General features: G+C 44.8%; 1 protein-coding gene and 1 long non-coding RNA gene across 7 annotated transcripts in view; one reads left to right on the top strand and one right to left on the bottom strand.

The window, feature by feature from the left end:
• The window catches only part of LOC122425567, an 82,036-nt gene that overhangs the window by 16,763 nt on the left and 41,586 nt on the right, over positions 1-23,687 (bottom strand). For 4 of the 5 annotated variants that reach the window (XR_006264906.1, XR_006264908.1, XR_006264905.1 and 1 more), the window contains exon 3: positions 8,272-8,442. This is a non-coding gene — a long non-coding RNA (uncharacterized LOC122425567). Of the gene's footprint in view, positions 1-4,995; positions 5,873-8,271; positions 8,443-23,687 lie in introns of those variants that run through there. The other variant, XR_006264909.1, reaches the window with a different exon arrangement.
• Positions 5,911-23,687, top strand: part of ALPK2 (alpha kinase 2) — a 139,108-nt gene continuing 121,331 nt past the window's right edge. Inside the window, exons 1-2 of one of the 2 annotated variants that reach the window (XR_006264903.1) lie at positions 5,911-6,896; positions 20,832-20,959. Coding sequence is in view for 1 of the 2 variants with exons in the window: in XM_043444041.1 (XP_043299976.1) it covers positions 20,836-20,959 (124 nt within the window). In the remaining variant the exon portion in view is untranslated. The remainder of the gene's footprint in view (positions 6,897-20,831; positions 20,960-23,687) is intronic. The other variant, XM_043444041.1, reaches the window with a different exon arrangement.

Below are 23,687 nucleotides of genomic sequence, written 5' to 3'. Positions count from 1 at the left end.
ACTCAATTTCCCAATTTTGTTTTTATGGATTGTGATATTGGTGTCAGAAAAAACACCAGTTTGATGCTTTTGAACTGTGGTGTTGGAGAAGACTCTTGAGAGTCCCGTGGACTGCAAGGAGATCCAACCAGTCCATCCTAAAGGAAATCAGTCCTGGGTGTTCATTGGAAGGACTGATGCTGAAGCTGAAACTCCAATACTTTGGCCACCTGATGCGAAAAGCTGACTCATTTGAAAAGACCCTGATACTGGGAAAGATTGAAGGCAGGAGAAGGGGATGACAGAGGATGAGATGGTTGGATGGCATCACCGACTCAATGGACATGAGTTTAAGTAAACTCCAGGAGTTGGTGATGGACAGGGAGGCCTGGTGTGCTGCAGTCCATGGGGTCGCAAAGAGTCGGAAATGACTTAGCAACTGAGCAACAACAACCAGTCAAGAATGTCACCAGTTCAGTTCAGTTGCTCAGTTGTGTCCGACTCTTTGTGACCCCATGGACTGCAGCACTCCAGGCCTCCCTGTCCATCTTGTAAGACCAACAAGAATGTCATAGAGACTTGCTATTAGTACCCAAAGTTGAGATTTTCTCAACCATAAATGTTTCTCTTATTGTTACATGAGCAATCAAACTGTGATATTCAGAACATTAAAATGACTGTCTACATTGTCTATCTTTATAGGTGCTTTTGAGTGAGAAGATTTTCTAGCCTCCTCATTGAGTCATAGTAGAAAGACCCAACTGCAATTTCATTCTTTTTTTTAATGGGGGAAAAAATCTAGTCTTTAAACCAAAACCCTACTATTGTACCTATACCTGTATCACTCTCTTAGCGGTGAAGGGTGGAAGCCCCTAAAGTACCAAGGAAACTGAGAATCCTAGATATCTGGGTTAAGGAAAAAGGCACAAATTGATTCGAGTGTTGTTTTTCAGTAGCTCAGTCATGTCTGACTCTTTCCAACCCCATGCACTGTACCACACCAGGCTACCCTGTCCTTCATGATCTCCTGGAATTTGCTCAAACTCATGTCCATTGAGTCGGTGATGCCATCCAACCATCTCATCCTCTGTCGTTGCCTTCTCCTCCTGCCTTCAGTCTTTCGCAGCATCAGGGTCTTTTCCAATGAGTCAGCTCTTCACGTCAGGTGACCACAAGTATTGAAGCTTCAGCTTCAGCAACAGTATTTCCAGTGAATATTCGGGGTTGATTTCCTTTAGGATGGACTGGTTTGACCTCCTTGCAGTTCAAGTGACTCTCAAGAGTTTTCTCCAGCACCACAGTTCGAAAGCATCAATTCTTTGGTGCGCAGCCTTTTTTACTATCCAGCTCTCACATCTACACATGACTACTGGAAAAACCATAGCTTTGACTAGATGGACCTTTGTTGACAAAGTAATGTCTCTGCTTTTTAATATGCTGTCTAGGTTTGTCACAGCTTTTCTTCCAAAAGCATGCATCTTTTAATTTCATGCTGCAGTCACCGTCCACAGTGATTTTGCAGCCCAAGAAAATAAAGTCTGTCACTGTTTCCCCATCTATTTGCCATGAAGTAATCCAGTACATTAGTGTACATTACTACTCTCTACTCTGCCATGGGGTAGTATGGGGTAGTGGAAAAGTGCATATAGAGACAGGGCTTTATAAGCTAAGGAAGAAACCACAAGAAAAAGATTGCTTTTTAAAGATTGTGGTTAAAAAATAACATAAAAATTTTCACATTAACCATTTTTAAGTGAGCAATGTAGTAGTGGTAAGTATATTCACACTGTTGTCAAATAACTCTTCAAAACTTTTTCATCTTGCAAAACTGAAACCCTGTACCCTTAAAAAAAAAAAAGCAACTCCCTTTTCCTCCTTCCTGCATAGCTTTTATTAAATAAAAATTCATAGCTTCTACATTTCAAGACTTCACAAATTCATAACGTCTATGTGTCAAAACCACCAATTGGAAGATAGAGCCTATTTGTAGCAAATTATATATGAAGTGTTTTTAATATGTGCAAAAGGAAAACACTCAACGAGCAAAGTTGACCCCGGAAATTGAAAATTTAACTCATGAAAGAAGGTCCAAAGAACCTGTAAAACACTAATCAACCTCATTGGCAATCGAAGAAATTCTGCTTCTAAGATTGGCAGAAACGTTGTCAGTGAAAGCATTCAGTGCCAAGAGTTACTGCTCTCAAAGTAAGATGGGCGGGCTTACTCATGCTGGTGGAGACAAAATGTAGTACAACTGATGGAGTTTTGTTTGGCAGTATATTTCAAAACCTTAAAATATTTGTAACTTTTGACCTGTCAGTGCCACTTTTAACATCCTATCCTATCCTTAGACTAGAGTGATGTGCCCAAAGATTTATTTACAATAATGCGTATCCCACCATGGTTTATCAAAGCAAAAATGTATAAGCAACCTAAATATCTAGGATTAGAACACTGGCCACATAAGGTAGTATAACACATTCGTCTGACAGAACAGTATGTAGGCTAAAGAATTCTTAACGAGAGGCCCATGTTAATTAAAAAAACCCGACAAACAAACAAGAGAAAAGAAAGCATAAAAAATGTGCAAAGGGAAAATAAAAGAGCAGAAGGAGATACACCAAAATGGTGGTTATCTTTGGGTTGTGGGAGATTTAAAATTTTTTAAATAAAAATATTAGAAGGTTTCAGTAATGAGTTTTACTCTTACAATCAGAGGGAAAGCCTTAAAATGAAACTTTTATAAAATACTTAATATACATACCATATGCAAATATTTTTAAAAATTTAAATTTCCATACACCAATCAAGTAATTTATGTGACTTAGTATTTGTGAAATTGGGCCTAGGGCTCAATCTATAAATTTGTAAAAATTGGTATTTCCTCCTGTTCTGACAGTTGTAATACTTTTTTTGGTGGCTGTTTTGAAGTGAAACTGAAGCATAGGAATAACTGTGCTAGAATCTTATCTCAGAGGTTGGGTTGTTTTTTTTTTTTTTCGGGTACTTAGACTGTCATACAGAGTGAAATTGAATTTTAACCTGGTTTTGATACTTGCGGTTTTAGGTAGCTGTAATAGGTACTTTAGGAACAAGATGTATTGAACACTTCTTTAAAAAAAATTTTTTTTTAATTTTATATTGGAGTATAGTTGATTTACTAGAGAAGGAAATGGCAACCCACTCCAGTATTCCTGCTTGGGAAATCCCATGGACAGAGGAGCCTCGTGGACTATAGTCCAGGGGGTCAGAAAGAGTTGGGCACGACTGAAAGACTGTGCGCATAGTTGATTCACAATGCTTTGTTAGTTTCAGGTACACATATACATGTATCTATTCTTTTTCAGCTTCTTTTCCCATTTAGATTATCACAGAATATTGAGTAGAGTTCCCTGTGCTATCGAGTAGGTCCTTGTTGATTATTTTATACATGGTAGTGTGTACATGTTAATCTTAAACTCCTAATACGTAACAGTTTCCCCTTGTCTTATACATTGCTATTATTTTATGCTATTTTTATTTATTTATTTATTATTTTTGACCACATCCCATGGCATGTGGGATCCTTGTTGCCCGACCAGGGATCAAACCTGTGCTCATGCATTGGAAGCATGGAGTCTTGACCACTGCACTGCCAGGGAAGTTTGGATTAAATGCTTCTGTAAGGTGTTCTGTGAACATCGCTAGTTCTTTCGCTTCTGCACTTGAGGGAAAGGAATCCTTGTGGAGCTGACCTACTTAAGTGACTCCATGCACTCAGTTGCTCAGTTGTGTCTGACTCTTTTGCAACTGCAAGACTGTAGACTGCCAGGCTCCCCCGTCCAAGAAATTTTCCAGACAAGAATACTGGAGAGGGTTGCCATTTCCTCCTCCAGGGGATCTTCCCGACCCAGGGATGGAACCCACATCTCCTTCCTTGGCAGGCAGATTCTTTACCCACTGAGCACCCCAGGAAGCCCAAGTGACCTGAGCGAATAGCAGCCCTTTAATATACAGGGAACGGAATGAAGGTTGCAAAGGCCTGATTCGGGTCACGTCCACGGAACAAGGAACCACACATACTGCAGAAGGTCTGAGAATACCTGGACCCTGGATGGGGATGAAGTGCTGTTTTCCATGGTGGGGGAATTTTCCCCACACAGCTCCCTGCAAGCCGGACTGACCTGCTCAGTTCCAGCTTGGCCCAAGGACCCTGGCAGATAATCTGATCTGACCTGACATGTGGTTGGTACCAAAGCTCAGCCAAGAATGTGCTATGCTGGGAAGGGCATCCGTCACTCAGACCGTTAGACGCGAGCATTCAAAGACCTCCTGTGCCAGAAGGGATAAAGTGAGCGATAAACCCATCACAGACCAATCCAAGCCCAAATTATGGGAGCAGAGAGCAGCTAAAGGACTCTCTGGATTTGCTTGAAATGTTCAGACATGTTGGAAACTGACTAGATCTCCTTCCCCAGAGGCCCAAAGCGGCCAGTGCATCACACGGCACCCATTCATTCCACATGCCAAGAAACTAAAACAGCCTCAAAAGCCTTTCAGAGAAGCAGTTAAATGGCATCTGATAAAAAATACACTTGCAGCTCTACTCCTTAGATGAAAAGTCTCTCACGGGAAGAGTTTTTTTTCCTTCTCCTGCAGCTTTAGATACAGTTCACTTAACCATTTCTTCTATTCCATACTACTTCACTTGATATGATGCCAAACATTTTTAGGTCTTTATTTTTAATCACAAAGTCACGTATTTCTGATGGTATGTGAGAGACACAAATATATGCCTTCCTTTTTTTCTCTTCAATTTCCTTCCTTCTATCCCTTCTCCTTTGGATAATCATAAAAAATTCACAACAGTGACCTGGCCTGAGTTTAATACCAACATCAGAAATTCTATGGCTGCAAGCTAATGAGATGGCTAATCCATAATGTGTGTGTGTGTGTGTGTGTGTGTGTGTGTCCAGGCAAGAATACTAGGGTGGGTTGCCATTCCCTTCGCCAGGGGATCTTCCTGACCCAGGGATAGAACCCGAGTCACCTGAATTGCAGGGAGATTCTTTTCCATCTGAGCCACTAGGGAAGCCCCATATATATATTTAAATTCTTTGCTCCTTAAATTTGTTTTGTTAGGAGGTGGATGATAGGAGCTGAGGGAGCTTGTCTTTCAAATTGTTTGTGAAGACCAAAATTAAATTTCATAACGAGTGTCAACTTTTCCATTTAAGAATTCCCAGGCAACTCTTCTTTCAAGATCACATCACATTTATCTACTCTTTTGGGTTTATCCTGTCCTGCTGTGTGTGATAACATTTACTTTGTTATCGTCACAACCTCTTTCTCTCTTCACTGTCACCTTAACATTATTTCCTCTTATCTGGAAATGACCTTCTGCTGTGAAGAGGATCAGGCTTTAAATAAAACCAGTGGATAACCACATTCACAAATACTTGGTGATTTCTACATTCTGTTGCAGTTTGTGGAAACGTGTTCCCTAAGAGATAGTCATTATTTTAAAGTCTCTGAGCTTTCAGTATCTTTCTTCTCAAATGAAGGTACGCGTGAAATAAACAAAACACATCAACAGTACCCTTGAGGCCTAATAACTTAGGTGATGCTTATTCATCTTGTGAGAAGTTACATTCCATCCAAGCATAGCGATGCACACACTGCTGCATTAAACAATTTGCTTTTGAGGATTATGATGCTCAGCAGGGAGTGTATATTTGCAGTTGTGTCCCTTTCAAAGTCACCCACTTGAAGCTGCTAATTTTAGCCGTGAGTCTCGTAAGAGGTTTCCGTCTAAGCTGTCAGTTTCCAGGTACGGTGCATTAAAATACTTTTGCAAAGAGGCAAAGTGGTTACACAGCGATACTTCTGGATTTTTCTATGTTCTTTCTTGGAACTGGGCAAAATTCAAGAAGAGAAATGCCCACGTTACAAAACCCACGTTACAAAATCTTGACAGCAAGAACGATTCTTGACAATTTGAAAAAACAAGTGAACAAACCAGGGCTCATGGCAATTCTTCTCTGGATTTCTTCTGGTCTTCCTCTCTTTTCTTCTTACTCTGGCAATCAACGCAGGCAGAGAGAGAAGGTGCACGTGTGTGCATGTGTGAGTGTGTGTGTTTGTGTGTATGAGAGAAAGGGGTGTTTGGGGGCAAGGAGGGGACCACTGGGGGAGCAGGGTGGAGCCTGCCTTCCTGTGGCTTCTGCTTTTCTCAGAGAACTTCAGAGCGCGATGGTGATGCCAGTTCTAAATAAATAACGTATGACTCTCCTTTTTCGCCTGCCCTCCTCCCTGCCCCTCCTCCCACTTTGGGTTTCCTACGTGTGTTTCAAGTGCCTGATAGCCTCGGTGGGACAGCTGCCGGTGCTCTTGGCCTTAATCACCTTATCAGGCAGCCAGATCCTGCTTTTCTGAGACGAGCACCTGAACCTGAGGCCTGGCACGGGCGCTGCCAAGCGCGGCTGTCCCTGAGCCATCGGGGACAGCTCGTCTGCGTTTCGTCAGCTCGCCCGGGGCTGCGTTTCACCAGGCCCCTCTGCCAGCGCCTCCTGGGCAGCGTCAGCAAGGGTCACACCTTCCGCAGGAACAGCCCTCAAGTTTCATCACTGTGATGCTAAAGAATATTCTCCAGCTTCAGCAATGACCTAGTTCATTCAGGGGCAGGGGAAAAAAAAAACATGCTCTTCTTCCAGAACGTCCCTGGGCACAGAATTTTCCCTCTTAGGAAGACAGGAGCTTTATTGGAAGCAGACCCAACTGTGCTTTGAAAAACTTGGGAAAAGACCCCGAACCCTGTCACTCCACCGTGTCCCCCGTCCCGGGAACAGGGACGCGCACTCAATGCCTGGCACACAGTCTGGGGACCCACAGCCGAGCTGGCCCTCCTGACACGCCTCCTGGACAGAAAGTATTGAAAAGTAAGTATCTAGGCTCTGGTTTTTAACCTAAGGAATGGCTGTGCTTTACATATGCCGTTGTTTACAGTTTCTGCAGAAGGGAACTAAGCCCCTTGTTTCTTTAGGAACTGGAACCAGATGAAATGAGTAGGGTCCACAGAGCATGCTTGGGTACATTGCAGGGTTTTCAAGTGGTCAAATGCTCTTTTTTTTTTTTTTTTCCATTTTGGTCCGTTCTGACACTTTTGCCGAATCTATTATTATTTTTATTTTTTAATGACCATTTTTGCTTGACAGTCATTTTAAAAGATTCTTTCACCTCATGGCTATCTCAATAATTAGAAAAAAAAATAAACATTAAGGATGAATGAAAAGAATGATTTGTGAAGGCTTTGCAAAGAAAAATACCGTGAAAATCTGAGGTAACAGCCCAGGTGACGCAGCCCTATCGGTACTTCTGCCTGACATATTTGAGTGTTTCAGTTGAAAGTTACTCCTTTTGTGGGAATAACTTTGAGAAGGGACACAGCGGTCCCTTGTCTGATGACAGGAATGAAAGCTGCTGCAAAACTATCAGGCATTTCAAAATGGCCGGTGCAAACAGTCACTGAGTCTTTGAAACAGGTTTTCTTTCCTTTTTAAAAACTGGTGTAAAAGCATTTGAGATCCACCCTCTTAATATGTGTTTAAGTGTACAAAACAGTATTGTTAAAAAAAAATAAAGCAAACAAAACCAAAATGGAAGAAAAAGAAAACAGTATTGTTAACTGTAGGCATGACACAATACTTTGAGTTTCTAACTAGGATGTTTTTGAAAATTGAAGGCAAAAAGTCAACCCCAGAAAGGCCGATGAAACAGCAGCACGGTCACATTTTGACGAACACATCCGAACTCAAAGCACTGATGGAGGGTGTCAGTTACAGACATCTGGCAGTCATTTAAAAATAGATAAGGGAGGCATTCAGAGCTGCTGCTGATCTAATTCCCTTCCACAGCCTTCTTCTCAGGTGAAGGGAGCCCTCATTTTCAAATGACGAGTAAAGCAGGAATGGTCTACCGGCAATACCAGTCAAGGGGAGATCGAACCAGCGCCTATGCTGCTGGGCTTCTGAACTGAAACCCTGGATGTTGTGAGCCTCCTTCTGAATGGGCGGAGGGACAAATCCTGTATCAAAAGGCACTGATGATCAGATCTTGGAAATCCAGATTTAAAACAAATTTAAATGGATTTCATTTCCCAAACTCCATTGTCCTTTGAAGTTTTTTTTTTTTTGCAAAACATGCAGTCACAATTGGGGAAGATTTTTAGGTAGGGTGGAATTCCTAATTTTCATCATTTTGAAAAGACACCCCCTCCCAATTTAATTTACTTTCCATCACCCCACACACACTTACCTGTAGCTATCAGCCTGTGGTAGGAGGATGTCATTGAGTGTCCTAATCCAGATAGAGGTGCAGGAAGCAGAGTGGGGCTGAGGAATCAAGTCCGGGCTCAGGAGGCAGGGTTTGGAACCAGACCCCGACTTTAGCACAGTCTCCAGCCGGTCTGAACTCCAGCGTTCTCACCTGTAAATGGCAGTAACAGCATCCACCTTAACAGGACTGATGGGGGGAATTACACTAGCAAATATACCTAAAGTGTCTGTCAAATCGTAATGTCTCCACAAAGACTAGTTCCTACCCTTGGTTAATTAACAAGCTTCTGTCTCTCTTTGCTTGTTTCATACTGTTAGAAAACAAACAAACAAAAAAACCCCTCTGGGACACGGTGAAGGACAGGGAAGCCTGGCATGCTGCAGTCCATGGGGTCGCAGAGAGTCCAACACGACCAAGGGACTGAACAACAACTCTCTCTTTGCTAAAATTTCAGAATGCTTTCCTAACATAAACTATCCAAGTAATAGAAATGGCACATGTTTGACACCAGGGCAATGATTAAATGAAAACAACATAGACATTTAGATATTTTAAAGAAAATCCTATACTTGAAAACATTTAAGAAAACATTTAAATGGGAGTTTTCATGAATCCATAGACATGGAAGGTAAAGGTAAATCTATGTATACAGATGATGTCTGTGATTAGTATGGAAACTCTGGCACAAACGCATCTTCCCTCAAAGATTATAGCTGAGTCTTGCATCGCTTCCCTTTTGGGACTAGACGAGGGTACTGTAGAGTGGTCGGATTGGGATTCGGGGTGAGGATGCTCAGAAATGAACCTGCATTGTGGGACTCAGTGGAGACGGTAGCTGGTGGGGGGTGGGGGTGATCTCAGGAGCCATGCCTGGGATTTCAAGGTTGGTGATGAAAGTTCCTAGTGAACAGGGTGCTTCTTTATTTTGGAGTGAGGGCGAGACAGGCCCAGAGGGATGGAGCAGACAAGATCACAAGCAGTTCTCATGGGAGAGCTCCGAAGCGCTGTACCCATGTCTTTATTAATTTTCCGCTGGTCTTTTTTTTTTTAAGTTTTTGTTATAGTTGTTTTATAGCGTTGTGTTAATTTCTGTTAACAGCAAAGTGAATCGGCTATACATATACACATATTTCCTATTTTTCGGATTTCCTTCCCATGTGGGTCACCAGAAAGTATCAAATAGAGTTCCCTGTGCGACACAGCAGACTCTCATTGGTTAGCTATTTTATACATAGCCCTTGTGGTCTTGACTGAGATCGCCCACAGCTTGTGTCCAGGCATCTCAGGGTTTCTGGATAAATTCTTTGCTTGAGTTACCAACAGGTTTGTAAGGAACCCTGTTAACTTACACTTAATTCTGCCCCAGATTCAGAAACACAAAGAAACTTGGAAGAACGTGATCATGTCTTCTTAGGAGGCAAAAATGAAAGGACAAATGTCCAACTGTGTGAGAGAAAAGAGCATTAAAAAGTGTTTGGAGCCTTCATTGAGGTTTCCGCCCATGTACGCCCACCTGACCACCCTCCAGGAGACTTTGGACAAGCAGGGCAAAGAGACAGACACGGGTTGAAGAGCATCAGTTCTGGATCGTCTACTCCTGAGCACAGATCACCTAGCCCCCAGGGCCATTTCCCCCGTGGCTGCTACCAGTAGACCTGGGGCAGCCCAGGTCACCTTGACTCACTTGGTCTTCAGTCCTGCTCTTAGAAAACCAGGGTCGTTCACTCCTCAGCCAGTTTAAGACCCTCCTCTAGTCCTGTGGTTCTCAAACTTCAAAGTGCAGCAGAATCTAGAGAGCTTGTAAAGACACGTTTTCCTAGGCCCCACCCCCAGAGTTTCTGATTCTGAAGGTCCCAAGGATTTGCATTTCTGATAAGTTCCCAGGTGAGGCTGACAGTGTGGTCCAGGGACCAGCACTTTGAGAACCACTTTAGCCATTTCTTTGGCCTATAACTCCTGCCCTGGTTCTTTTCAAGCACTAACCTTGCCTACTTCTCAGATGCATAAGGCTAAGCCACAATAAGCAACAGCTGTGGATAACACAAAAAATAAACCCATCAGGTGTCCTGCAGGCAAACAGACTGCTGGGAAGTGTTGTCTGCTGGCAAAAGTGAATGTGGGGAGGACGAGGTGAGCAGTTCGTTATTTGGGAGGGGCTGCTTTTTCCCGCTTAGGTTAGGGGTCCATCACTTAGGAGTGGGCTGTTTTTTCCAGGTGAGGCTAGCGGGGTGGTTTCAAAGACAAATCAGCACTTATGGTGGAGTTTGAAACTGGTGGGATTTATACAGAATATACAGAATATATAGAAATGGAAGGTGGTCTCATTCTGTAAAGGAAACAATAACAACAACAACAGCAAAACCACCCAAACAAAGCATGAATGGCAGAAAGAGACAGGATGCCGATGGAAATCAGAAGTTCATTAGGTTGGTTTGGTTAGTTGTCCCTAGAACTTTCTTAGACAAGCACTCTTTGATTAAGCCATCTAATCTTAAATCCTTAATTGTCTATAATCCTTCTGTCTATAATCTGGTTAAGGTATGTCCACATAGATCTCGAGAATGGAGGGCTAATGGTAGGGATTTCAAACACCATGGCCAGGGAGGGGGAAGTATGGATTCATCTGTGTACTTTCTAGAACATCAAAAGTCAAAAACAACAATCAAGACAGTGGAATTAAAAATCAGCTCTTCTTGCGCCCCCAACTATAAAGTCCAAGAAGTGTGGCTGGGACACCAGCTCTGGTCTCTGCACTTCCGGAGACTCTGCTGTTTTGTGTGCTTTGGTTTCAACCTCAGGCTGGCTTTCTCAGTCTCATCTGGTATCAGCCTCCCTTGGGGTCTGCATGCTTTATTTTTCCTGGTCAGAGGACAGGGCAGAAGACTTCAGCTTTCCACTGATTGGATAACCATGGAACTTTCTGCAGAAAGCCATGTGCTGATTGGCTTAGACCGTAGTGAACCAGTCACCCAGCAGGAGTACTTGATCAGTTTAGACCCATCAGAGCCTGCAGAGCAGGGAGGGTGCAGTCTATCTAGCTCACCCCCCAGCAGGTCTCAGTGACGGGAGAGGCAATGAGCTCAGGGAGAAAGCAAGTGGCCACTTGGGGAGATTTTGGACATTTAAGAGAAAGGCCTCTAAAGTCATACCATCTCCTCCCTTAGGCTTAAGTTTGGCTGCTGCTGCTAAGTCGCTTCAGTCAAGTCCGACTCTGTGCGACCCCATAGACGGCAGCCCACCAGGCTCCCCCGTGCCTGGGATTCTCCAGGCAAGAACACTGGAGTGGGTTGCCATTTCCTTCTCTAATGCATGAAAGTGAAAAGTGAAGTGAAGTCGCTCAGTCGTGTCCGACTCTTAGCAACCCCATGGACTGCAGTCCACCAAGCTCCTCCGTCCATGGGATTTTCCAGGCAAGAGCACTGGAGTGCGGTGCCATTAGGCAGCAATTCACGCTTCAAAGATTTAGGATGTGCTCACTTAGTCGTGTCTGACTGTTTGTGACCCCATGGACTGTAGCCCGCCAGGCTTATTTGTCCATGAGATTTCCCAGGCACGGGGGAGCACTGGAACACTGGAGCGGGAACACTGGAGCGGGTTATCATTTCCTTCTCCAGGGGACCTTCCTGACCTGCATCTCCTGCTTGGCAGGTGGATTCTTTACCACGGAGACACCTGGGAAGCCCTTCTACAAAACTGTTCTGTTCTTTAATGGAATGAACTGCTGGGCATGAAGCTCCTTCTCTCTAAGACACACTTTACTAGGGGAAAAAAAATCAGATAAAGAATGATTTTAAAAGTTCTTCAGAAAACAAGTAGAGGCAAAAATAAAAAGTTTTCTCCTAAGCCCCTCTAACTGGCTATGTTGGGGAGGATGGTAGGAGGTGGCTGAGCTAATATTGACTGTCTCCACACATAATGGTTTTCTCTGCTCCGGCTCACTGAGAGATGGTTTGTTCAGCATAATTAATGCAGGCTCAGCTCATTACCCCAGAGGCAGTGTTATTCTTGCCCATTACAGGGCAGGGTGTGGGACAGAAGAGAAATGGACATCTCCCAGGTCCTCCCCGACCCGGGCTGCTGCCTCAGATTCCACGGGATGTCAGCTCTAGTCCATCTATAATAAGCAATCTCCAAAGAGACTGATGACTCCGAAGAGGGACGACTCTGGGGGTTGCTCTGGGGTTTTTGTTTGCAGGGAAGGTGAGCTCAAGGACTCAGGGAGCCTGGGAGAATGTGGAGGCCCATCCAGAGAGGGGCTTTCTTCACCATGCGTGTTCTCAGCAATGACCTTGATGACACATGCCTAGATCGGACACAGCAGTTCACCTCATCCAGCTTCAAACCACAGTGATTTTAACCAGTTAATTCACCGAAGTTTGTCATTTTACAGCACCGTGATGTGTATTTATGTGCTAAGTTGCCTCAATCGTGTCTGACTCTTTGCGACCCCATGGACTGTAGCCCACCAGGCTCCTCTGTCCATGGGATTCTCCAGGCAAGAATACTGGAGTGGGTTGCCATGCCCTCCTCCAGGGGATCTTCCCGACCCAGGGATTGATCCTCATCTCTTATGTCTCCTGCATTGGCAGGCGGGTTCTTTGCCTCTAGCGCCACCCGGGAGGAGAAGGAAATGGCAACCCACTCCAGTGTTCTTGCCTGGAGAATCCCAGGGACAGAGGAGCCTGGTAGGCTGCTGTCTATGGGGTTGCACAGAGTCGGACTCGACTGAAGTGACTTAGCAGCAGCAGCCACCTGGGAAGCCCACCCTGTGTGTTTGTGGCATCGCGATCTTTGCCCTTTGCCCTTTACCCCGAGGGAGGAGGACAAAGATAAGAAAGGCAGAGGGATGTATCCTTTCAACATAATACGGTGGGAATTAGAATCTAGCAACCTGGACTCTGCCCACTAACAAGCTGCGTGACCTTGAAAAAGTCGTTTGACCCGCCTGTGTTTCAGGGGTGCTTTTCAATTATAAAATCAAAGGAGTTATTCAACTTTGTTACAGGTCTCACTAACTTTGAGCTGTTTTTTTTTTTTTTTTTAAACCCTGCCTTAAAGGATTTTGAACTGCCACAGATTTTTAAGGAGAGGGGAGTGGGAAGACAAAGTCCATCTTAAAAAAAAATTTTGGAACAAACCCAGAGAGAGCAAACAGCAGCCTCAGCCCAGTGTGTTCATGATCTGTGTGCCCGGCACCCTGCTGGACAGCTGGAGGTGCTCACTATTAATATTTAACAGCTACGTTATATTTATTTATTGTGTGTGTGTTAGCCACTCAGTCATCTCCCACTTTTTGCAGCCATATGGACTGTAGCCCACCAGGCTCCTCTGTCCATGGGAATCTCCAGGCAAGAATACTGGAGTGGGTTGCCATTCCCTTTTCCAGGGATCTTCCCAACCCAGGGATCGAACCTGGGTCTCCCACATTGCAGGCAGATTCTTTACCCTCTGAGACTCCAGGGAAGCCATGATATTTGTTTATTAGGTAACATGTATACATTTTAAATGGGCTTTCCCGAGGCCTCAGTGGTAAAGAATCTGCCTGTAATGCAGGAGATGCGTGTTTAATCCCTGGGTTGAGAAGATCCCCTGGAGGAGGAAACAGCAGTCCAGTCCAGTATTCTTGCCTGGGAAACCCCATGGACAGAGGACCCTGTCGGGCTACCGTCCAAAGCGTTGCAGAGTCAGACATGACATAGCAACTGAGCACGTGTACATAAATTTAAACCATCCCAAAGGAAATGCAGAGACCTGCAGTGTTCGCAACTCGCGTCCCTTCCTTTCTCCAGATACTCAGACCTCTTCACCAGGGGCAACCAGATTACCAGTTCCCTGTAATTTCTAAAATCATTGTGTGTATAAATAAACATATTATAATACTTACTCTTCCTTTTCTCACTTTGCAAGTGATAGAATACGCCACACTCTCTTTTATACTTTATCTTACTCAACAATGTATCTTGGAGATTATTCCATATTAGTGCATACAGAGATGCTCTATTCTTAATAAAAAAAAAAAAGACTTCCGTATTTATTTATTTTTATCTTTTGGCTGCACCGGGTCTTCGTTGCTGCGCACGGGCATCCCCTAGTTTCGGTCCGTGGGGCTCTCTTTGCGGCGGCTGCTCTTGTTGTGGAGCGTGGGTTCCAGGGCGCTCCGGCTACAGTAGTTGTAGGACATGGGCTCGGGTGCTGTGGTTCCCACACTTAGTTGCTCCATGGCATGTTCCCATGCTTAGTTGCTCCTTGGGCCAGGGAGCGAACTGGTGTCTCTTGCATTGCAAAGGGGATTGTTTACCCCTTCCCTCCAGAGAAGCCTTATTCTTTTTTAATGCTTATTGCTGCTAGAAATTTAAAAAATTCCATTGTATAGATATACTGTAACTAGGTACTACTGAGGGACATTTAGGGTACTTTCAGTCTTTTGCTATCACAAGCAATGCCACAATGAATATTATTAGGTGTGTGTTTGTTTGTCTTCTTATCTCTATTTTATTTTTTTTCTTCTTATCTCTATTTTAAAAATTAACTATATTGAGGGATGTTTTACACATTGTACAATTCACTCTAAGTGTTCGATTCAGTGATGTTGTTAACTTTATCAAGTTGCACAACCATTGTTATGGATGAATTTTAAACCATTTTTCTCAACTACCAAAGATTCCTTATGCAGATCAGTTGGAGATTCCTTAAAAGACTAAAGACAGAGCTACCAAATGATCCTGCAATCCCACTCCTGGGTATATATCCAGAGAAAAACATGGTCTGGAAGGATACATGCACCCGTGTTCGTTGCAGCACTATTTACAATACCCAAGACATGGAAGTAACCTAAACGTCCACCACAGAGGAATGGATGAAGAAGATGTAGAGTCTTTATTGAGCTTGTTGCAGTATTGCTTCTGTTTTTATGTTCTGTTTTTTTTGCCTCAAGGCATGTGGGATCTTATTTCCCCAGCCGGGGATTAAGCTTGTACCCCTTGCGCTGGAAGGCATTCGAGGTTCATCTGTGTTGTACCATGTGTCCTAGTTTGTCCCTTTTTATTATCCAGAGTATTTCATCATGTGGCTACACCACATTTTGTCTGTCAGTTCACTAGCTGTATGTTTAGGTTGTTTCCCATGGACATTTAGGTTATTTCCAATTTTTGATTAGTATGAGTAATCTTGCTAAGAATATTTGTGTGCAAGCCTTTGTGTGGATGTATGTTTTCACTTCTCTTGGGTATATAGATGCCTGGGAATGGAATTTCTGGGTCTTCTGGTAAATTTGTGTTTTAAGTTTTTAAGAAACTAACTTCCAAGTTGTTTTCCAAAGCATCTATACCATTTAATATTCCCACTAGCCCTGTTTGACGGTTGTTTTTTCCATAACCTCGCCCACATCTGACTTTCTGCTTTGTAATAGCCATTCTAGTGGGTGTGAAAAGCTATCTCATTGTGGTTTTAATTTGTATTTTCCTAATGACTGGTGATGTTGAGCATCTTTTCATGGGTTAATTTTTTATAATTTATTGCCTCTACTTCTCACATACAATCTGGAAAATCTTACCCAAGAAAGAGCACAACACTCGCGCTCCAACAAATCTGGACTCACAGCCAGCCCAATCCTGCCCCTTGAGGAGTTAGGTTTGTTACATCAACTCTTTGGGGCTTCCCAGGTGGTGACTCAGTGGTAAAGAATCTGCCTGCCAAACAGGAGACACGGGTTCAGTCCCTGGGTGGAGACGATTCCTTAAAGAAGGAAGTGGCAACCCACTCCGGTATTCTTGCCTGGGAAATTCCATGGACAGAGGACCCCGGTGGGCCTCAGAGGTCCATGGGGCTGGAAAAGAGTCGGATACAACTTAGCAACTGAACAGGAGCAAAGCTTCCAAGTCATTATCTGTGAAAGGAGAAAGAACCCGTCTGGTAGTCTCACTGTGAGGATTAAATGAGACAGTGTGTATGAAGCACCCAGCCTGGGGGCAGACACCGGGAAGGTACCCCAAACATGTTATAATTGTCTCTCCCTGCCTAGCTGGCCTCCCCCCTCCCCACCCCTAGTTTCTAGAGCCCATCTTTGTGGGCTGCTTTAAGATAGTTCTTTCTTTCATCTGGCTGTGCTGGGTCATAGTCGAAGCACAGGGGATCTTCGGTCTTCATCACAGCACAGAAGCTGTTTCCGTTGTGCTGTGTGAATTCTTCTTAGTTGCAGCATCTGGGATCTAGTTCCCTGACCAGGGATTGACCCCGGGCCCCCTGCAATTGGGAGCGCAGAGCCTCAGCCGCTGGGCCACCAGGGAAGTCCTCAGAACCCATCTTTGGGAAGGGTGCTTTTCCCTACCGTGGGACTGGGTATTGAGTGACGGTGCATGTGACAGCCAAATCAGGAGTTACCGCTGACGGCAGGTTCAGGAACCCAACTGCTGTTGGATTAGGCTGGGTCATCGGGACTGACGCCTCCTGTCCCAGTGAGAAAGCTCTGGCAGCTGCCTTTCCTGCCAGCCCCAGAAGAACCGGGTGCCCATTTTCTGCGTGTAGGCTCAGAGCGCTTCCCTGGCCCCTTCGGTTGACAGCAGCCTTCCTGCTGACAGCAGCCACGCCACCAGCTGCCTGTGTGGGGGCAGACTAGCCAAAATAAAGCTAGGCATCAGTCAAGGGCTTTAAACATTCAAAGAATCCTCCTACTACCTCCTAGCTGTTCTCCAGCAATGTGAGAGGACTACGTTTATAATTTTGCTGATGTTGAACCAAAAGCTCTTGGTAGCACTTCATACTTAGTTTTTGGTATGTAATTCAGAAGAGCTTGTACCTACTCAGTTTTCCTAATAACTAAATGAGATAGCTACTGCTATTCTCCTTGTTTTACAGGGGAAAGAACTGAGAAAAAGAGAAGTTAAGCTCGTATGTGGCAGAGCTAAGATTTGAACCCAGAAACCTGGGCCCTTTATCACCATATCCTTCTCCTATTCTGTTAAGGGTGCTGCCTATCCTGGCTTATCTGTCAAAATGGAATATGTGAATATTCTTATCCAGCAACTCCATTTCTTGTATTTAGTCTAGAGAACCACTTACATGCCCAAGGAGGCATGTCACTATTGTTTAGTCGCTCAGCTGTGTCTGACTTTTTGCGACCCTGTGGACTGTAGCCCACCAGGCTCCTCTGTCCATGGGATTTCCCAGACAAGAATACTGGAGTGGGGTAACATTTCCTCCTCCAGGGGATCTTCCTGACCCAGGGATCAAATCTGAGTCTCCTGCCTTGCAGGCACATTCTTTACTGGTGAACCACTGGGGAAGCCCAAGGAAGCATGTACCAGGATGTTTTTTGAGACACATTTGTAAGTCTGAAAAACTCCAGCCAAGCTATACATCATCAACACAAGAACAGACAGACTAAGCATGGTATTGCTATTTTATGTGATACTGATATCATCAAGCATTAAAAAACAAATGATGCAATCTGTAGTGGATTGAACTGACCTTGTAAGACTGCTGAAACTTGATAAGTAAGGTAAGCTAACTGCATGGAAAATATGTACAATTTAATGATGTACATACATTAAGATTATATACGTATTTGTGTGTGTGTAGTGTTTAGATGACTATACATGTAAATGGATAGAAAAATGCCTGAAAGGAAAACAAGTCCTTCCTCTTAGGAAACTTCTGAGATGGAGGATAGAGTTTGTGGGAAACCATTTTTTTGGTATATTTTACAGAATACAAGTGTCTGCATTTAGACTGTCTAATTAAAGGTAAGCAAAAATTTTAAAAAAGTAAGCAACTTGCTCTGGACAACACAGCTAAAATAACAGAAACATCAAATCTTGTGTTCATCCCAGTTGCCATCTGATCGCTCCAAGGGTGTCCGTGAACCACACCCTGCTAATTTCAGTAATTCATTAGTTGTCCATCTCTAGCAGAGAATGATAAATCTGTCTTCAAGGGTTCTCACCTCCAGAGAAGCGAGGAAACCTGACCCACGGCCTGACTTAACTGTCCTTTCCTGAGTAGTCAGCCCCATGGCTGGGACACATGGTGACTGAACCAATTATGTGAGTCAAATAGCGTGTTTGTCAAGTGTTGTAAGCTGTGGGACTTTGCTGTCAGGGAGCCGTCACCTGGTTTAGAAATCATGGGTGGCACATAAGGTCTTTGACATCACCCCAACTCTTCCTGGGCTTCCCTGCGGCTCAGACAGTAAAGAATCTGCCTGCAATGCAGGAGACCTGGGTTCAAGCCCGGGCTCGGGAAGATTCCCCTGGAAAAGGGAAGAGTTACCCATTCCAGTATTCTTGCCTTGAGAATTTCAACCCTTAAAGGTCTGATTTTGTCCTTTCTTCCCTCTCCATCCACAGCAGTGCCCCCCTGGGAATGGGAATAGTCTTGTCTTATAAATTACTATTACAGGTGAATATTATACCAGGAGAAATCTTTAGACCTTAATTGGCATATCACTTAAAAAAATCATTGTGGTAACCCACAGCAGAAAACAGAGAAGGCAATGGCACCCCACTCCAGTACTCTTGCCTGGAAAATCCCACGGACGGAGGAGCCTGGTAGGCTGCAGTCCATGGAGTCGCGAAGAGTCGGACACGACTGAGCAACTTCACTTTCACTTTCACTTTTATGCGTTGGAGAAGGAAATGGCAACCCACTCCAGTGCTCTTGCCTGGAGAATCCCAGGGATGGGGTCACACAGAGTCGGGACATGACTGAAGTGATTTAGCAGAAGCACAGCAGAAAAGGAAATTGATGAGATGAGTGAAGTCTTTCCTTAAAGTCTACTGATTACCTCTTGAAAACCAATTATATAACAGATTCTTCCTTAGGCTATTTACATACATTATTCTAATCCTTAGAGGATTAAGTGCTTTATAGGCAATAACTCATTTAATCTTCACAACAACCTCTGAAGTATATACAACAATTATGCCTCCATTTTACAGATGAGGAAACTGAGGTAGTCGTGACATGCTTATTGAGTTAGGAAGATGTGGAGTCAGAATTTGAACTCAAGGTATCTGGCTCTAGAACTCTCACCCACCGATGCTATGTTGCCACTCAGAAGTGACAAACGGAAAGGTTAGAACTAAAACTTCTGACCCTTAGTCCACTGCTTGTCTTGGATGACCCTAATTATATGCCATGTCCAAATCAATATACTAGCTAGAGATCTAAAATATGTAAGTTTCACAATTCTCATCTTTGGAAAATTTATCACACCAGAGATAAATACACAAAATATATTTATGTGGGAGACTGTCTCTAAATGTCTACTGTTTGGATAGAGTGAAATGTGATTTCCAAACATGGGGTCCTCCGTGCAGGATAGATTTGGCAGCATGATGCTAGCACTGTACCCAGAGGACAGAGGGGGGCGGGTTCTCTGGGCACAGACGGGGGTTCTTAGGGCTGCCTGGAAACGTGCACTGCACAGCTCCAAGGTCATCTCTCACACTGAAGATGTCAGCCCGTGTGGCTGTGATGGGGGTCCCAGGGGAATGACGGCTGCAACTGTGTGATCTTGAACACGTTGCTCAACCTCTCCAAGTCTCGGATTCCTCATCTGTAAGGTGTAGGTGGTATTAATAACCTTTTAGGTCACTTAAAGGAGATTAAGTGAAATAACATACCTGGTGACTAACCAAGCCGACTTGTTGAATGCCGACTTGTACTGATTAATCCGTGCTTGCTCAGAAATGCCAGCCCACTTGCTGCCCTCCCCGGGGCACCTGCCTGGTGCTCGGAAGGAACGGTAGTTTCCTGGTTTCTCCTGGAAGAAATATGTCCCACCTGGTGATTCCTTTGTATTGAGTCAACTCCTCTTTTGGGAAGTGAAGATGCATGAACACTTTTTTTTTTAGTGGTCATCTTTTTTGAGTTCATTTTCTAAAAATATGTATTCATTTGTCTGCACCGGGTCTTCATTTCAGCATGCGGGATCTTTAGTTGGGCGTGTGAACTCTTAGTTGCAGCTTGTGGGATCTAATTCCCCAAGTGGGGATTGAACCTGGGACCCCCTGCATTGGGAGCGTGGGGTCTTAGCCACTGGACCACTAGGGAAGGCCCAGAGGCACATACTTTCTGAGTCCAGTAGGAAACGACTTCGAAAGAGGTGGCACTGGCTGTAGGCTCAGTTTTCCCTCCGTCTGGGCTGCGACCCCCTGTCATCCCCCAGGAAGCGAGGTTGAAACCACTTCTGCCCTCCCTGGGGCATTGGCAACATCTGCAGATCTGGATTGTGACCACCTGGGGGAGGGGTGCACCTGGCATCTAGGGGGCCGAAGCCAGGAATGATGCTAATGCCCAGGCCTTCCCCCTCCCCCATAACAACGTTTCCGGCCCTAACGTCACCAGTGGCCAGTGAGAAACCCAAGGACGCCCAACCTGCCTACCAGCATGACCGCAACACCCTGCCTTCTGCAGGCCAAGGGACCTCATTTCTTCTCTCCCTGAGGCCCACTCACAGGGTGGCAGGGCTTCTGGAATTCCCAAGAAACGTCAGAGATGTCCCAGAATGGATGGTGATGTTGGGGATTGTTATTTTTCAGGCTCATGTGGCATGAAAGGATGGCAGACTCAGGAGGGCCCCAGAGGCGCGCGCTTTGTTTTTTATCTACGTTGCTTTCCCAGAAAGTTCCTGAGAAGTCCGACGCTGTGCTTCGTTGCATAATATCGGGTAAGCATCTCTAGCTCTTCACCCTCTGAAATCTCCGTGCAGACCAGGTTTCTTTGGCTCACAAGGGCACTGTTAAAACATCACCTGGGAAGTTTAGTTCTGAGTAACTGATTGAGCAATTAAATCCTCTATGACTTCTTTTCCTAGAAGATCTCTTCGAGTACCTTTCTGGACATGTTTTGGGGATCCTTTTCCATGTCCTATTGTGATTCTTGTTTAGGCAACTCCCACACTTGTTCTTTTTTTTTTGTTTTTCCAGATAATCCGCTTTTAATTTCCTGTGGTATATGGGAAAGGCATGAATAACTTCACTTCAGACAATGTACCTAACTCTTCTTCATCACCTTTTACTGATGTCCCCAGCCTGGCCAAATTCATCTCCCCACTGTTTGCCTTTTTCAGCTCTGCCGGTCAGCAGTGAAAAGGTTAAAACTAAGACAAATACGCCCAGTGGAGGGAGCGTGAGATCAGGGAGCTGGAAATCCCCCTGCCTGGAGAATAAATAACCCAGAGCTGGTCCACAGCTTTCACCCTGGGAAAGGGGATTTATCACTTCTTTATTTATCCCTGGGCTCTACCACACGGCATGTGGGATCTTAGTTACCCGACCAGGGATTGAACACATGCCCTCTGCACTGGCAGCGTGGAGTCTTAACCACTGGACCACCAGGGAAGTCCCCGGGATGTGGTATTAAAAGAAAACAAGGAAAGTTGCTGGGCAGGGAAGCAGGATTTGGTCCCTTGTGAGTTGTTTTCTTCTCTTTCTCGGATTATGTCTACCCTTGAAAATATGGAGGCACTGGTAGTCTTGTCTAGAGGATGAAAGAAAACTCTTCACCCCTTTATCCCTTTTTCTAAGTCCAGAGATAGGAGTCAGTCTCTAAAACGGCTCCGCTTCCTTAGCAGAAGTTGCAATAAAATCTCACCTTCCGTTCTGGGTCTTTGGGTGTAGGACCGTGCAGCCGAGTCCCCAAGCCGAGAGGACAGCACCCCCTCTGGCCTGGTGTTTGTCCACAGCCGTCCAGATGGAGAGACGGGCTCGGGCTCACTGTCGAGCCTTCAGAGTAGCCCCCTGTCTCTCTAGGAAGCCCAGGTTTGGATGGGCCCTCACGTTGGATCCTGGTCCCCACACACATAAGCCAGATACTTGTGAAATGTTCTGCAGGTGGCTTTCAATAAGCGACCTGCAGGTAGGCTTAAAAAACACGGGTAGGATTTTCGGGTTAGGTTTCCAGCAAGTAGAGGGAGAAAAGAGAACCACCCACAAGGTACAAGATACCACTTCCCCGCACAAGTCTCCTCTGGGGCCGATTATGCAGCTCTGTACCACACGAAGGGAAAAAAACGGTCAGCCAGTAGGAAGCTGGGGGATTCAGTCAGCCCTGATTACTCCTGAAATGAAACACTGGAGCCCGAGAGATCAGAATGAGTCCCCCAGGCGCAGCTTAGGCATACTTGCTGTCATGGCTTCCGCAAATTCAGGAACACGCCCAAGAGGAGCGGTTAAACGCTTCCCAAGAAGAAATCGGGTAAAACTGACCGGAAGGGGAACACGAGTCTGATTAGAACGGCAGAAATGAAATATGATCAGCAGCTTCCCTGGTGGTTTTTCAGGGAAGCTCTTTTTTTTTTTTTTTGGTGGTTTAGTCATTTGCTTGAAAGAGATTCAGCCAGGCAGCTGCTGGAGATATGTCCCTGCGTGCAGGTGTGTCTGCTGCCTGCTCCAGGGACTGACTACGTGGGTGCCTGCTTGGAGGAAGAGGCGGTGGGGAGCACAGCTGGGGGACTCCAACTTAGATGAGACCTAGAGAGAGAGAGGAGGGCTTCCCTGGTGAGAAGGTATTGCTCCCAAATACCAGGTTTTCCTCCAGTAGAGGTGGCACATTTTATACGTTTTCAGTGATGTGGGAGCTGGTGAGAAAGCTCTGGTCCACACTGGATACCTTCCTGCCCTTGTCTGTCACAAGGGGGAAAAAATTCCAAGGGGTGAATGGAATTCCTGAGGGCGTTTACCAGATTAGCCCATTAACAGTCTATCTGGTTAACGATCACCAGGGGAAGGGTGAACCCCTTCTGAGGGGGATAGCGTAGGTCCATTTCTGTGATAACATCAGTCACACGTCATCGCAGCACCCGCCTGGGAAACCTACATTCCAGACTCCTTCCTCCTCAGGAAGACACGGTTTCAGCTCGTCTGCTTTGTTCTTTGCTCTTTTAACATACAATCAACTCTGAGCACCATTAAGGTATAATTTTCAAAAAGGTAAAGTGATTCCCATGCAAATATGGAGTGAACGTTAAAGATTTTATCCCATTCTTTTCTTTTTTTTAGGACCTACTCTTCCACTATTTCACATGAAACATTTTTTTATAAGTCTTTACTGAATTTGTTACAAGATTGCTTCTGTTTTATGTTCTGTTTTTTTTGTCCAAGAGGCATGTGCGATCTTAGTTCCCTGACCAGGGATCCAACGTGTACTCCCTGCTTTGGAAGGGGAACTCTGAACCACTGGACCACAGAGAAGGTCCCTCAATTCTTTGAGTAATCAGGGAACCAAAAAATATCAAGACCAGGTCAAAGCGCATTTGAGGAATTGGGTGTTTATAGGCAACTTAATGAACGAATGTTAGGATAAGATTGCTGAGTTAGAACACTGGTTAATGTCCTACAGGCCATCAACTGTAATTTATGGGGTTATCATGTCTGCTATGTGGAGATTATTTGCAT

Source organism: Cervus canadensis, chromosome 23 (assembly GCF_019320065.1).
Source record: "Cervus canadensis isolate Bull #8, Minnesota chromosome 23, ASM1932006v1, whole genome shotgun sequence".
NCBI classification, from domain to species: domain Eukaryota; kingdom Metazoa; phylum Chordata; class Mammalia; order Artiodactyla; family Cervidae; genus Cervus; species Cervus canadensis.
The sequence above is the reverse complement of the archived record's forward strand: the minus strand, read 5'-3'. Positions and strand labels throughout refer to the sequence as shown.